The sequence below is a fragment of the Callionymus lyra genome, chromosome 9 (genome assembly GCF_982586985.1).
Source record: "Callionymus lyra chromosome 9, fCalLyr1.hap1.1, whole genome shotgun sequence".
In the NCBI taxonomy this organism is placed as follows: domain Eukaryota; kingdom Metazoa; phylum Chordata; class Actinopteri; order Syngnathiformes; family Callionymidae; genus Callionymus; species Callionymus lyra.
Genome location: NC_141826.1, coordinates 22960887 through 22974719, shown reverse-complemented (window position 1 = coordinate 22974719; position 13833 = coordinate 22960887). Strand labels below are relative to the sequence as shown.

Sequence of the window (13833 nt, the reverse complement as noted above, 5' to 3'; positions counted from 1 at the left end):
TTTATTTTGTATTTATTTCTATTTTTTTATTTTTATTATTACTAGTCTCTAAATATGACTATAGGTTTTTGTTTTGGGAATTTTGTCCTAAACTTTTCTAGTTTCTGTGAGTATTTATTGCCCCTGAAGAAGATTTAAGCTAATATAAAATCATATAATCCTATATAAGATTCTTTTGAAATACGAGTTATATGAAATAATATTTGTAGCATATTTAACTTTATTTTGTTTATTTATTTTTGCTTGATGGCCCCTCGCAGCAGCCAGTGTATAAAATGTGGCCTCTGAGAAAATATATATTGAATCAAACAATCATCCCCATCTGAAGTACTTTGTACTATTCAATTTCCTTTTAATGCTTCCTTTAACTGTATTCATGTGGCCCTCATGAGGTCAAGATCGTGTAGAAAAATAACATTTACATAACAACACTTTTACTAGTCTCTAGATATGACTATAGTTGTTTTTTTAGGCATTTTGTCCTACCTTTGTAATTTTTTTATGACCCCTGAATAAGATTTAAGTGGATATAAATCATATTTGGAAATAAAGTGTTTTTATATGAGATTATTCTAAAATTAAAGTTGATGAAATAATATTTATAGCATATTTAACTTGATTTAATACTTTTCAATCCTATATTTTTGCAGTGTATAAGCGTGAAGACAAAATATATTTGGTTATCCTTCAGTGGGGAGAGAACATAGTTACAGCAGCACAACTTACTTATAAAAAAATAAAAGTTGTTGCTGAAGAAATAATATAAGACTGAAGAAGGTGCAAACCAACAGCCTACACAATGACCATGACCTGAGGAAATGTAATTGTCCAACACTTCATCTCAAAGATATTTCATATACCATCAAAAGATCATCACCATCTGAAGTACTTTGTTATTTGAAGTACTGATCATTATTTTTATCAATCGCATGTTTCTTTTGTAACAAATGACAATATTGGGAAAGTGACAGGTCTCATTATTTTTTAACATTCTTCTTAACGTCTGAACATTCTGTGACTTTAAACATGTTCACGCACAGAAAGACAAACAGTACACGCACTGACACACGCACTGACACACACACTGACACACACACGCTCATCATGTTTAAATAGCTGTCGCCTCCACCAATCAGCGCGCGTCTCTATGTAGATGTGAATCAAGAGGGGGGCGTGGCCTGCGTGATTATGTGTTGTACTTCTGTGTTTGTTAGCGGATGAAAATGGCGGCTCGTAGCAGCGGATTCGTCTTAACTTTTTCTATCGAATAAACATTAGCGGCCAAAAACCTCTCGGTGGAAACGTGCGAAGATGGGACGATAAGTGTCGCGGGACGCACCGGGTGTTACTTTCCCCCAACCGAGCGGAGTCACGGACGTTTGCAGGAACCGTTCGAGAAAGAAAAGCTCACAACTGGGCTAGCGTTAGCTTCGTCAGCCCCGCAGCGGAGCCGTCACTACCGGGTGTGTTTTTCACGCCTGCGAGAGGAAATATTGACTTTGAAATAACGGCCGGATGGTGTGTCACGACACGTATCCCTGGTCCTCGCCGAGTGACACATTTTAGCTCACTCTCGGTTGTTTCGAGTGCGGTGGCTAACGTTAGCATTAGCCGCTAGCTAACGAGCTCGTCTTGTGTTTCTCACGCAATAACATGTAGCGATAAAGTGTTTTTCTACTTCGTAAGAGCGACTTTCTCGACGCTACTGGTCAAAGTTTCGCTTCCACACGATGGCGGATCCAAACACTCGCTACAGCAAGCGCCTGGTGAGTAACAGAACCTCGTACTTTTTCCAATGTTTTGATTTCGTATCGATCATAAAGAGCCCTTTTGCTCACTCACAAGTCTTCGTGTTTCTACAATGTAACTTAGCTTTAAGTCGGTTACAATGAATATACTTCTTGTCGGTCCATTAAAAGTCTGTTACTTGTTGAGGGCTCGTGACAATGAACCCGTTTAAATGGCCTCAGGTTCAAGATGGGGTCAAGTTCGCTCCCCCAGTATTTATACCCAAATACTTCTCGTAAATGTACTGCAACTGCGTGACAAAGTATTACTAAGCAAAAAGGTAAAAGTAAAAATAGAGATTGACTTAAAACAATTGTAGTTTTAATAGTAGTGGCTATTAATGATGTGAAAAAATAGATTTTTGTGAAGATATTACAGAAACGTCTTAAGACGTTTTTATTTGTTCAGGCTTTTCCTTGATTTTCTGGAACTCCTGTTGTGTTATCAGTTTTATCTTGACCTTTAAAGTATATACTTTATTGAATATTGTTTTGATTGTTTAAGCGCTTTGTGACCCTGGTCTGGAAAAAAGCTGTATTAATAAAAAATAAAGATAAAAATATTACATCCTTCTTTCAAAAAACTCACAATTCTTTTTCATGGTTCAAGGTATCCAATGATTGGATATTAAAGTTCTAATTTTAATATTACACAGTTAAACACGCATAATTTTAATATATTTGTCAATAGATAGACTGCTCATGATGCACGTTTATTTGAAATCACCCACGATTGTACATGTAGTTTTGTTTTGTTGGTGTCTGCGAATTGATCATTACAAGACTGTTGTTTATTTTCCTCCATCAGTCATTTAAAGGTTTACACTTTAAAAATAGGGGATTTTTCCCACAATATTCTTTTTGTTATATATGACGACCATAACTACCCAACAGCCCTAAAATACAAGTTGCTTAAAAAGTTTTCATGAACCTATTTAAATATTATTGTATTTGCGACCCAACCGCAGATGAGCTGTAAAAAGATACATTGATTTGATATTTTACTCAAAAGGTGTCAACGGTGATTTAAAAACAACTTTAAAATGCAGATGAAACTCGATAGTTTTTTGTAGTGTTTCATTAACTAGGTTGGGGGCAGGGATGCGGGGCTGTTGTGCTTGATCCATCTGTCTGGGCAGGGTTGTAGTGGGTGAGTGGCAGGAGGGGTTAAGGGGGGGCGGGGGCAGTGTGTGGAGAGTTGCCATTGTGGTGCTTCATTGTTCAATCGCTCTTCCATTGGTTTGGATTTAGCTGGATTTCTAATAATGCCCCTGCACTTTTTCTTTCTTTGTCCCGGTAGAAGGGAATTGTAATGGTGGACGCAAAGAGTTAGTTCAGTTTCCCACATAGATATGTCTTTGATGACTTTAAATTAATGCTAAACCTTATTTTTCATAGCAACATTTTAGCTATTCAAGGTCTTTTAAATATGACGATCTTTAATCTAGGCCTGTTTGTTCCTTCTGTTTGGATGATGTGTAATATTTCTGGAAAATATTTCATACATCTTCAATACAACATTATCTCTTGGATCAACATAATGGAAAGCATTGCTGCACCTTTAAATATGACGTAATAAAGAACATGAATCATTCTTTACTTTTCTCTTTCTTTCCAAAGAATTACACGTTACTTTGTGTCAACATTAATGATTTATTAAAAACAAAGAAACACTTAAAACATATATTAATTTATAATGTCTTATCAAAATGTTTCCTTGCAGAAGACATTGTTGATGTTGCAATGCGTATTATTTCATTGGTTAACTCATTGAATGTCAAGCTTCTATATAATTGTTTAATTCTTTACATTTAAACCTACTTTTGACGCAGTACTTAAATTGCACAATAAACACAGTGAGTTCATCCACAGGTGAAGCTTTTTTATGACACACTAAAAACTAAACTAAAAAATGATATTTGTATTTGACTTTGTCCAAATTGTAATGCTTGAAGTTGACCCTGTTTCTTTCGCCACCAGCGCACAGGAACACGTCGCCGCTACCAGGATGATGGAATATCAGACGATGAGATTGAAGGAAAGAGAACGTTTGATCTGGATGAGAAGTTGGTATGTAGCAGGTTTGGCTCGGACATGGTCAAACATATGGAAGGCAAAGGTAAGAACTCGCTTCAACAAGTTTACTTTATGAAATAAAATCCTGATTTAAAAATATGTTTTTCGTCCTTTGGCAGATTTCACTTTTGAATACATTCAGAGAGAAGGACTAAGAGAGCCAATCATATTTGAGCAGAAAGATGGTCTTGGCCTTCAGTAAGTCTTGAACCTCGGTTTATTGTTTTATCTCAAGAAATGCCAATCAGCTCGTTTTTTTTTTTTTCGTTTCATAGGATGCCTGACTCTAATTTCAGCGTCAGCGATGTGAAGTTATTTGTAGGTAAGTTTGAAGTTAATCAGATGGTTTTAAACAAGATGCGCTGTAAGATATTGGTCTTAAACATGTTACAACTTTGTCAAAATCTTTCAACCTTCCTTTTCTCTGCCAGGGAGTCGAAGGATCGTGGACGTGATGGACGTCAACACCCAGAAGGGAATCGAGATGTCCATGTCTCAGTGGCGGCGCTACTATGAGACGCCGCCGTCAGAAAGAGAGAAACTTTACAATGTCATCAGCCTCGAATTCAGCCACACCAAACTGGAGAATCTAGTCCAGCGGCCCGCTTCGGTAAGAACGTGTTCTGCTGTTCAAATGCCTTGGAGATGTGAACGCTCCTCTCAGAAAGATCCTGAAGATTACACTCTTTTTGAAATGTTAAACTTAAAGCTACTAGAATAAAACCTTTTCTCAGCGTCCTACAGTATGTTTATTAAAGTTTTTTACGTTTGAAAATATAATGAATTTTTCTCATTCATATTTCACGCTATTGAATTTAACGGCTTCTTCTACCTTCAGGTGGATCTAATTGATTGGGTGGACAACATGTGGCCGCGTCATCTAAAGGAGAGACAGAGAGATTCTACCAATGCAATCATTGATATGCACTATCCCAAAGTTCAAAAGTAAGTTAAATCGACTCTACAGTATTCTGAACCCTCATCTTAATAAATGTGATTTTATTTCTTTCCCCTTCTGTTACGTGTAGATATTGTCTGATGAGCGTCCAGGGCTGTTTCACGGACTTCCATATTGACTTTGGAGGAACCTCTGTTTGGTATCACATATTGCGTGGCGGGAAGGTCAGTTTGTAAAGAATTCCTCACTTATTTATTCAAAAGTTGACCGCAATTAATTATAATATAAGATTCTTGAATACAAGCTTGACGAAAACATACATTCGAGCCGTTTTCTGTATTGATTAATTTGTGTAAATCATGTACACCATCAGATGTTGGTGCAGTAGTTTTCATTGGTGACCTCGTCTCTTGTTCATGTTTCCAGGTTTTCTGGCTAATTCCGCCAACGCCCCAGAATCTGGACATGTATGAGAACTGGGTTTTATCGGGCAAACAAGGAGACATATTCCTGGGAGACAAATGTCACGACTGCCAAAGGATAGAGCTGAAACAGGGTTACACTTTCATGATCCCCTCAGGTTGGTGTCTCGAAACCCTCTGAAACTGGCCTGCAAAATCCAAAATTTTTGACCGTCATTTCCACGTCCTAGGCTGGATTCATGCCGTTTACACTCCGGAGGACACGTTGGTGTTTGGTGGTAACTTTCTGCACAGCTTCAACATCCCCATGCAACTCAACATTTACAGCATCGAGGATCGGACTCGGGTGAGTTTTCTTGTCTAGAGCGGAGATGTTACACGAACATTGAGGGACAAGAAGATTTAAGGACAAATGGCCAGAAAAATTCTCATGTGTCTTTTTTGTCAAGAACGAGTGAAACATAAGGAAACGCTTAGCGGTTAGTATTTCAATAGATAATATATTAATATCTGTTAAAATTCAACAGATTTTCAGATGGAAGTCCAGCCTCTGGCTGGTCAACCTCCTACGACTAATTCTGTTTGTGTGGAAACTTGACATTGCTGTGGTGCAGATAGTCCTGCCTGTAATTAAAATCAATGTGTCATTATTGTGTAAGTCGAGTGGAGCCGCAATGGATTGAGTTTGAAGCCACCGTGTATGATTTGATTGAAGTCGAATCCAAGGAATGTGTTTTTAACGACATCTTACACACACAAAGTAGAAACTACTACTTCTGTCGGTTCTTCTTAAGAAACGCATTTTTCTTGTCTGTCTCGGGATTGTGCCAACACAGTTGGTACACAAATGCTGGTTTAATGTCATCAATTAACTTGAATTACTGTAGAACTGTAATTAAAACATGTTTGTCTGACCAAGCTGTCTGGGAGGAAAAATGTGGCGTTGCTTCATTCCTCAAATACAATAATCTCGTGCCGTCAACCTGTTGAGGCAACAATATTTCTCTTGTATATCTGTTAAAAAGCTTCTTTCCTTCTCTTCCCACAGGTTCCTGCAAAGTTTCGTTATCCATTCTACTACGAGATGTGCTGGTATGTCCTGGAGCGATACCTCTTTTGTCTCACCAACGTCTCCCACCTCACGCCAGAGTTCCAGAAATACTCCCTCGGCATCGGTGAGCACTCCAAGTCACAAACCCAAAGCTTGGCTTTTCGATGCAAAGTGTATTAAGTGACTCTTCCCACACAGGTCTCACGCCTGCTGACGTCGAAAACCCCGATGCCGATGCCGTCGGGAACGGAAATGCAAACGGAGTCGAGGAAGAAGACGGTGAGAAAGGCGACGATGCCGGCGGAGGAGACGATGTTGCCGACACTGAAAACAAGGAGATGGCGACACAAGAAAACCAAGTCAAAGTCGAAGATGATTCTCCGTCAGTTAAGCCCCGACTAGTCCTGACCCACTTTGAGCTGGAGGGTCTTTGGAATCTTTTGGGGAAACTGGAAGAATTGCCGGCCAATAAAAAGTGTCTTCCAGAAGGTATCGGTGATGCCGACGCCCTGTTGAGAGACATGAGGGTGAGTGATGTCGCTGGTGTTGATTGAACACCTTGCTTGGTTTGTGCATCTTCATCCAATGCCTTTTCTATTCATGGGCAGAACCTTCTCTTGGAGCACCCCAACGATGACCCCAAACTCTCACACACTGGACAGCCTATTGTGAAGTGGACGCCCAGGGTGAGTAGCCCAAGTCCTTAAAAAGATCATAGAAACCTGATCTGAGCACTGAGTTGAACAATTTAAGAGTTAGCTTTGATGCTAAGCTGCTGGACTTTGTGGTGTTTTTAATTTTGACACTTAGTAAAGAGTGTGTATGTGGTTTGATTTTGAAAACAGTTGTTCAGAATTAAATTCCCTTTACATTTGTGGGGCGATACTCTCGCCCAATGAGATGTCTTCACTTCTGTGTCAGTACACGACTTAAACAGCCTTTTGTCCTCCATGTTCCCGTCCAGCCGTCCTGGTACCAGCCTCCGATAGCTCCGTCTCCCGTGGTCTACCGTCCCCGGCTACCTTCTCACAAGGTGCAGATCCACAGGCCTAAAGGAACCTCCATCTCGGCTCTCAGGCGCAGAAGAGTTCGGTGCAAATACTGCGACGGCTGCTGCAGGAAAGAGTGCGGGAGTTGCCTGTGTTGCCAGGACATGAGGAAGTTCGGTGGTCCTGGACGCATGAAGAAGGGCTGCCTTATGAGACAGTGTCTGACGGTAAGTCAAACTAAAGTTATTTCTTTTTGTAGGTAATTTGTGAACGACTAAATATGGTAGTATATCATTGGCATCGGAATACTAATGTTGAATTTTACATTTCAAATGGGGAAACCTTTGAATTCTTTAAATTCTTTATTATTTCTTGAATAATTTCTTTATTAAAAGGCTCCATATGTTTTCTTTGAAATATTTTTCTTCAATTGAATTAATAAATGGACTATTTTCAGAATTATTTATTTATTTTAAATGTAGCGTTTTATATTCTCATTCTAATAATTCTAAAATATGTTTTTAATTTGTAGCCAGAAGATGTCGTTCTGATAATCTCACCAGACAATATATGAAGAGTACAAAGTTACTGCATCGAACTTCGGGCCAATCGTGCGACGCACAGACGATCACGTGACGACGTTAAAAAAAAACTGGCACATCAATTAATCAGGGTGTATTCCAAAGCAAGTATTGTCTGGTGTTACTATTGTACCATCATTTTTATAATTAATTAAAAAGGCTACAAATGAAAAACACATTGAATTTAGAAAATGTATCAAACGATGTGTAAAAACTATCAAATGAAAATTTTATTTCAGTTCAATTGTTTGAAAAAACTGAAATAAACCTTTCAAAATAAAAATTAATAAAATGACGATTAAATAAAACATTTAAATAGAATAAATTCTAACATTTTAAATGTTATATTTAACTATTCAATATTGTGATGTCACCTTCATAAAGTTTTACCTTACCTTACCTTATACCAGACCATTGAAGTTAAGGAATGTGGACCATATTGACTCGTGTTAAATTCTTGTAATAAAACGAGCTTCAATTGTTTTCAGCCTGCCTTGCCCAACACGGCACGTTGCTCCATATGTGCTGAAGGCGAAGCAGAAGACACTCATCCGAGCCTGCACACGCTCATGGAGTGCACCGTCTGTACACGGATCACTCATCGACACTGTATAAAAGTAGGTCTTGAAACTTGAAAAGCCTCGTCTGGGCTGTGAAAGTCTTGGTTCTAAGTCAATACGACTCATTTCTCCACCAGGAACCTGGCGAGGGCAAGATTTGTGAGGATTTACCGAGTTGTTGGGAATGTCCCAAATGTTCTCAAGGAACTGGTTCAACATCAGAGGTAAAAAATCGAATCTGTTTTTAAGGTATAACAGTGAATGACGACCGTTCTTTCGTGTCCAGTCTTCCAGCGACGAAGAGAGCGGCGACTCCGAGTACTCCGTCTCCTCGCACACGTCCAAAAAGGCGTATCGCGAGGGCATCGGCGTAGGTGAGGCGGCGAAGCATCAGAAAAACGGCAGGACGTCGTCTCAGCCCACCGCCCCCCCGCCCTCTCAGAGACTCCTCCTGCAGCACCAGCAGAGCCGCAAGAGAGCGAACGAACTGGAGCTGAAACTCAACAAGAGAGTGAGTTGAGATGCGTTTACTGTACATATTTAATTAAATTAATTATTTAAATAATTGATGTTTTGTCTCCGACATCTTCTTTCCTTGCAGATGAAACTGGAGCGCAGTACAATGTTAACGGTGAGAAGATTCACCTTATAACAGACATCAGAATATTCAATGGTTGAATTCTTCTTTAAGCGTTTAATTATTAATATTTTTTAATAATTGAATTCAATTGTTTTTAAATTTAAAGGTTGATTTTTGTTAATTTATTAAATACTTGAATTTTAATACTTTCTATAATTAAAGGTTTCATTTTTTTTTATATAATTACAATTTTAGAAAATTATTTATTTAGTATTTACACATATTTTGCTATTTTAATTCCAATAACTCACAACTAAGTTCTACTTAATCGTTCGTTTCTGCGCTTTTGTCTTTATTGAAATAAAATAATAATTAATTTAAAATGCGTTTTAAATTATTCAAACATTAAAAATGTTTTAATAAATTGGATAATGTTTTTTTTTTTCCAGAATTTGATGTTTAAAAAAACAAATGAAAACTTTCAATACAAAAGTGATTGAATTTAGTTATTAAAAAAAACCAATGTCATCTTAAAAATGCTTCAACATGTCAATACATTTTTCATAATGTAAAAATGTTAAATTTAACCATTTAATATCCTCATGCCGCTGATGTATTTTGTTCACTTCGACACATTTTGAGAAAACTTCTTCATCGGTCGTCTCTCTCCTTCCAGAAACGATCCAAACTGGATTGTTCTTCGCGTCTCCGCGGCTCCTCCAGACTTCAGCAGCAGCGTCCGTCGACGAGACTCACTCAGGTCAAAGGTCACTCGTCCACCTCCGCGAGCGACGCGCCGTACCCCGGCGGATCCTTCCAAACACAGTCGTCTTCCGTTTCACCCGATCACAAGGGCGACGCTCTCCGGGGCAGAGGGCGAGGGGTCCGGCTGCGTGGGGGGGGCACGGGGAGGGGGATGATCGGGGGTCAGAGGATCCCCGAGGAGAGCGAAGACAGCAGCAGCAGCTCCACGACCACCAGCAGCAGCAGCAGCAGCAGCAGCGACGAAGACGAGGAGAAGAGAACCAACGGTTCCGAGAACCAGCCTCAGGCGAAAGGAAGGGAGGAGACGGGCGAGGAAGACGAGAGCGACGCGGTCAACGGTACGGAGGATTGTGGCGAGGAGATGGTGATGGACAGCAGAAACGGCTCCCATATCAAGCTGACCCTGATAAAGCCCATCAAGCCCACCATCGTCCCCCAACTGGAAGCCATCACTCCTCAGGCCGCCGCGGCGCTGGGCAAGAACAGGATACTAGCGAGACCTCCTATACGGAACCACAAAAGCAGCTCCAACAGAAACACGCCGCCGCTCACTCGCAGTCAACACCCGGGAGCCTCCGACCCGGAGCGCGTCAAGAAGAAGTCCAGCAAACCCGCTAAACCCACCAACGGCGCCGCCTCCTCCCCCGACCCCGAGGCCCCTCAGCAGCCGGAGAGAGGGAGCGAGACGAACGGGGACGGCTTTGAGGGCGGTCCCGGTGGGGACAGAGAGGTGTGGGTCTCTGTGTTCCGCTACTTAAACCGAGCAGATCTGTGCGTCTGCATGGCCGTCTGCAAGAACTGGTATAAATGGTAAATGTCTATTTTTTTAAAACCCAATAATCTGGTGATTTGTGTTTTTTTTTTTTTTTAAGGTGATGTTTTTTGGTGTTTTCCAGGTGTTTGGACAAGCGGCTCTGGTCCAGGATCGACCTCAGCATCAAGCGCACCATCTCATCTCAGGCGCTGACGGGCATCATCAAGAGGCAACCTGCGACCCTCGACCTCTCGTGGAGCAACATCTCCAAGAAGCAGCTCAACTGGCTCGTCCAAAGGCTTCTGGGTAATCGCATCGATCCCTCAGGGAAGACGGGAAAAGTGGGAAGTCGATGTGTTTGAAGGCCCTTCGTTCTGTCGTCTTCAGGTCTGAGGAGTCTGATGCTGGCAGGTTGCTCCTGGTCCACCATCTCGGCGCTCTCCTCCTCCGGCTGCCCCCCCCTCCGGTCCCTGGACCTGCGCTACGCAGACGGAGTCAAGGACGCTCAGATCCGAGAACTCATCACACCTTCAGGTGAGCAGAGCTTTCTCAAAGTGCTGGTCCGTGGAAAACCTGTTCGTAATTTCTTAGAGGACAAAAAAAACATCAACTTCTCTGCAGGATGTGTTTTATCAATGGATCGGTGAACCCTGAACTCTTATGTCGTTTAGCACACAGTACTAGATATTTAAATGTATCGTTAGAAGCTTCAGTGATGGACATTAAAGTCTTTTTTAACTCTTTTGTTGAAATTAATCAACTGTTTATTTCAGATATACATCAACATTCCTTGATTTTCTGTGACTCCTGTGTTGTTCTCAGTTTTATCTTGACCTTTAAAGTATATATTTTAGTGAATATTGTTTTGATTGTTTAAGTGCTTTGTGACCCTGGTCTAGAAAAAAAGCGCTATATAAATACAAATTACTTACTATTATAACCAAACTTGGTAGGAGGCCATATTTCCTGCCCCCCCCCTCACTTACGGTGCCAATAAAACTCCCATGATGCCTTTCTCCACACGGCTCCATTTAGTGACGCTTGATGAAGTTGCTATAATACTATATTTAAATTCTATTTCCAAGTTGCTATGTAAATATTGACAGATCATCGCCTGTGATCGGTCGGCTGGGCGGCAAAGCATTACTGTTCAGGCCACTGTTACCGAGGCGGTCGAGAGGGATGACGACTCGTGTGCGATATTGTGTTAAATAATAAACAAGTTAAAAAATGTAGCGGTCGATATTTCGCAGATTTATTTTTATTTTTTAAGGAATTGTTAGATTTTGTCGCTTTATTGTAGAAAGATCTTCGTTCCTGAACTTTGTCCTTAAAATAATTTTGCAATTTAATGTTATAAGTGCTCGTAAAACTGATAAACGCACGATAAGAAATCTTTCAAAACAGAAAAATATCTTGATATTAAACTATGTTGGATAAAAACACTGAGCTTCCTGAACTTCCAGGTTCCAACAACCGTAGCCAGTGGCGAACCGTGACCTGCCTGCGACTGGGGAACCTGGACATCAGCGACGTGACGCTGCGCCTCGTCATCCGTCACATGCCTCAGTTGACGAAGCTGGACCTCTCCAACTGCCCCAACGTGACGGACAACTCCATCAACCTGCTGACGGCCGTGGGCTCGTCCACCAGGAACACGCTCTCGGAGATCAACCTGTCGGGTGAGACGGGCGGCCATCTTTGAGGTCCAGTCCAGATGGAAAATGTTCGTTTAACCGAAAGATCTTTCGTCTCCTAGGTTGCAATAAACTCAGCGACACGTCGCTCAAGTATCTGCGGCGACTGGCCAGCATCTCCCTGCTGGACCTGCGGGGGTGTCAAGGCGTCTCGAGGAAGGCCTGCGAGACTTTTATCTCCGAGCTGTCCGTCAACACGCTCTACTGCCTGTCGGACGAGAAGCTCATCCAGAGGATATCGTAGAATCTCGGGAGGCGAATCGCGCGTAAAGTCCGACAAAACTTAAGGAGAAGATGTTGCACTTGGTCGTCAACCTGGGGGTTAATAAGTTAACTAGTGTTGGGAGGCTTTTAAAGCTGTGTACAGACAGAGACTCAGGACTATTCATTTCTTTTTCTGCTTATGTTGTGAAAGGTTTTTTTTTTTTTTCAACGGTATGACTGTGACGACACACACATCACACCCACAGGGTATTTTGACCAACATAATGATTTGCAGTGAAAAGACTCTTGTGTCTCTTGACGAGTCCTGCACAATGTTTTTCTTTTCTCTCTCTCTCTCTCTCTCTTTTCTCTTTCTCTTTCTCTTTCTCTTCTCCTCTCTCTCTCCTCTCTGCACCCCTTCATGTCGAGAAGTCGTCGGCCTTCAAAAGGCACTCCTATAAGAAGCGTTCACGTTCAGGAAGTTGATTTTTTAAAAAATGGCAACAGGGCAGCGAGACCTCAGCCCCTCACGGGCACGATGCATTAAATGTACAGCGTCAAGACTTCAGGTGCTATTTTTTTCGTCATTTTGTGAAAAAAAAACAAAAAAAAACGGGCCGACTATCACTCTTTTGACCAAATTTGAAAGACTGGATCCGATGAGACGTTTTTTTTTTTTTCCCCTTCTGTTCTTTACAGGTTTCTTTATCAGAGCTCTTTTTGGCCATATCTCTACAGAGGAATATAAATCTACTTTTGTGTAAATGTGCTATTCTGTCAGACACAGAAAAAGAAGCTGTAGCAATGTAATTATTATTTTTTACTTTGTGTTATTTTTCAAGAAAAATAAAAAAAAAAACTTCTAAGAAATGGATCAGTTCTTGGGAATATGTTGTGTGACTTAATGTTTTATCTCTTTAGAACAAGATTTTATTATAATTTTAAATGACCCGAACGGAATGAAAGTATATTAATGTTATCTCGTCAGATGTCGGTGTTTAAGTCAAAGAACAGGATCATGGAAGTCGTCAAACTAATTAAAAATGAAATAAATGTGGTTAACGACAAAATCTTGTGACGTAAAGATCGGTGTTTAAGATGAGATAAGGAAAATATTATTCATGTCGATAAATACACAGAGACTTATAATAATAGTAAAAGTCACACTGAAGGAAGTGATTTGATCGCAAATTAAGAAAAACGTTTGATTTTTAAGATCTGTTAGATCAGACCTGGACAAAGTGCAGCCCTTTGCTTGTGTATATTTGTGGCCCTCAAGTGGTCAAAATGAAAATGTATTGGATAGCTAGCTCACAATTTTATTTTGTATTTCTTTTTATTAATTTCTACATTAAATAATACCATAACATTTTTTATTTACTTTTTAATTGTCCTTTTTGTAAGACTTTATTTTTCCTCAAAATAGTTTTGAAGTAAATTGAAGAAATGTGTTAAAATCATCAGTAGTT

The 13833-nt window shown here is 40.4% G+C and overlaps 1 protein-coding gene across 1 annotated transcript; it reads left to right on the top strand.

The window, feature by feature from the left end:
- The first annotated feature begins 1214 nt into the window (after positions 1-1214).
- On the top strand, positions 1215-13241 carry kdm2ab (lysine (K)-specific demethylase 2Ab). The gene is made up of 22 exons (XM_087799537.1): positions 1215-1766; positions 3768-3906; positions 3983-4061; positions 4139-4185; positions 4295-4473; positions 4702-4808; positions 4892-4985; positions 5188-5341; positions 5414-5529; positions 6232-6358; positions 6433-6761; positions 6843-6920; positions 7199-7450; positions 8293-8421; positions 8502-8588; positions 8651-8875; positions 8966-8995; positions 9621-10519; positions 10606-10769; positions 10851-10997; positions 11930-12145; positions 12223-13241. Exons 1-22 carry the CDS (start codon positions 1731-1733, stop codon positions 12402-12404), a joined length of 3816 nt encoding a protein of 1271 aa, XP_087655663.1. The 5' UTR covers positions 1215-1730; the 3' UTR covers positions 12405-13241.
- Positions 13242-13833: the final 592 nt, after the last annotated feature.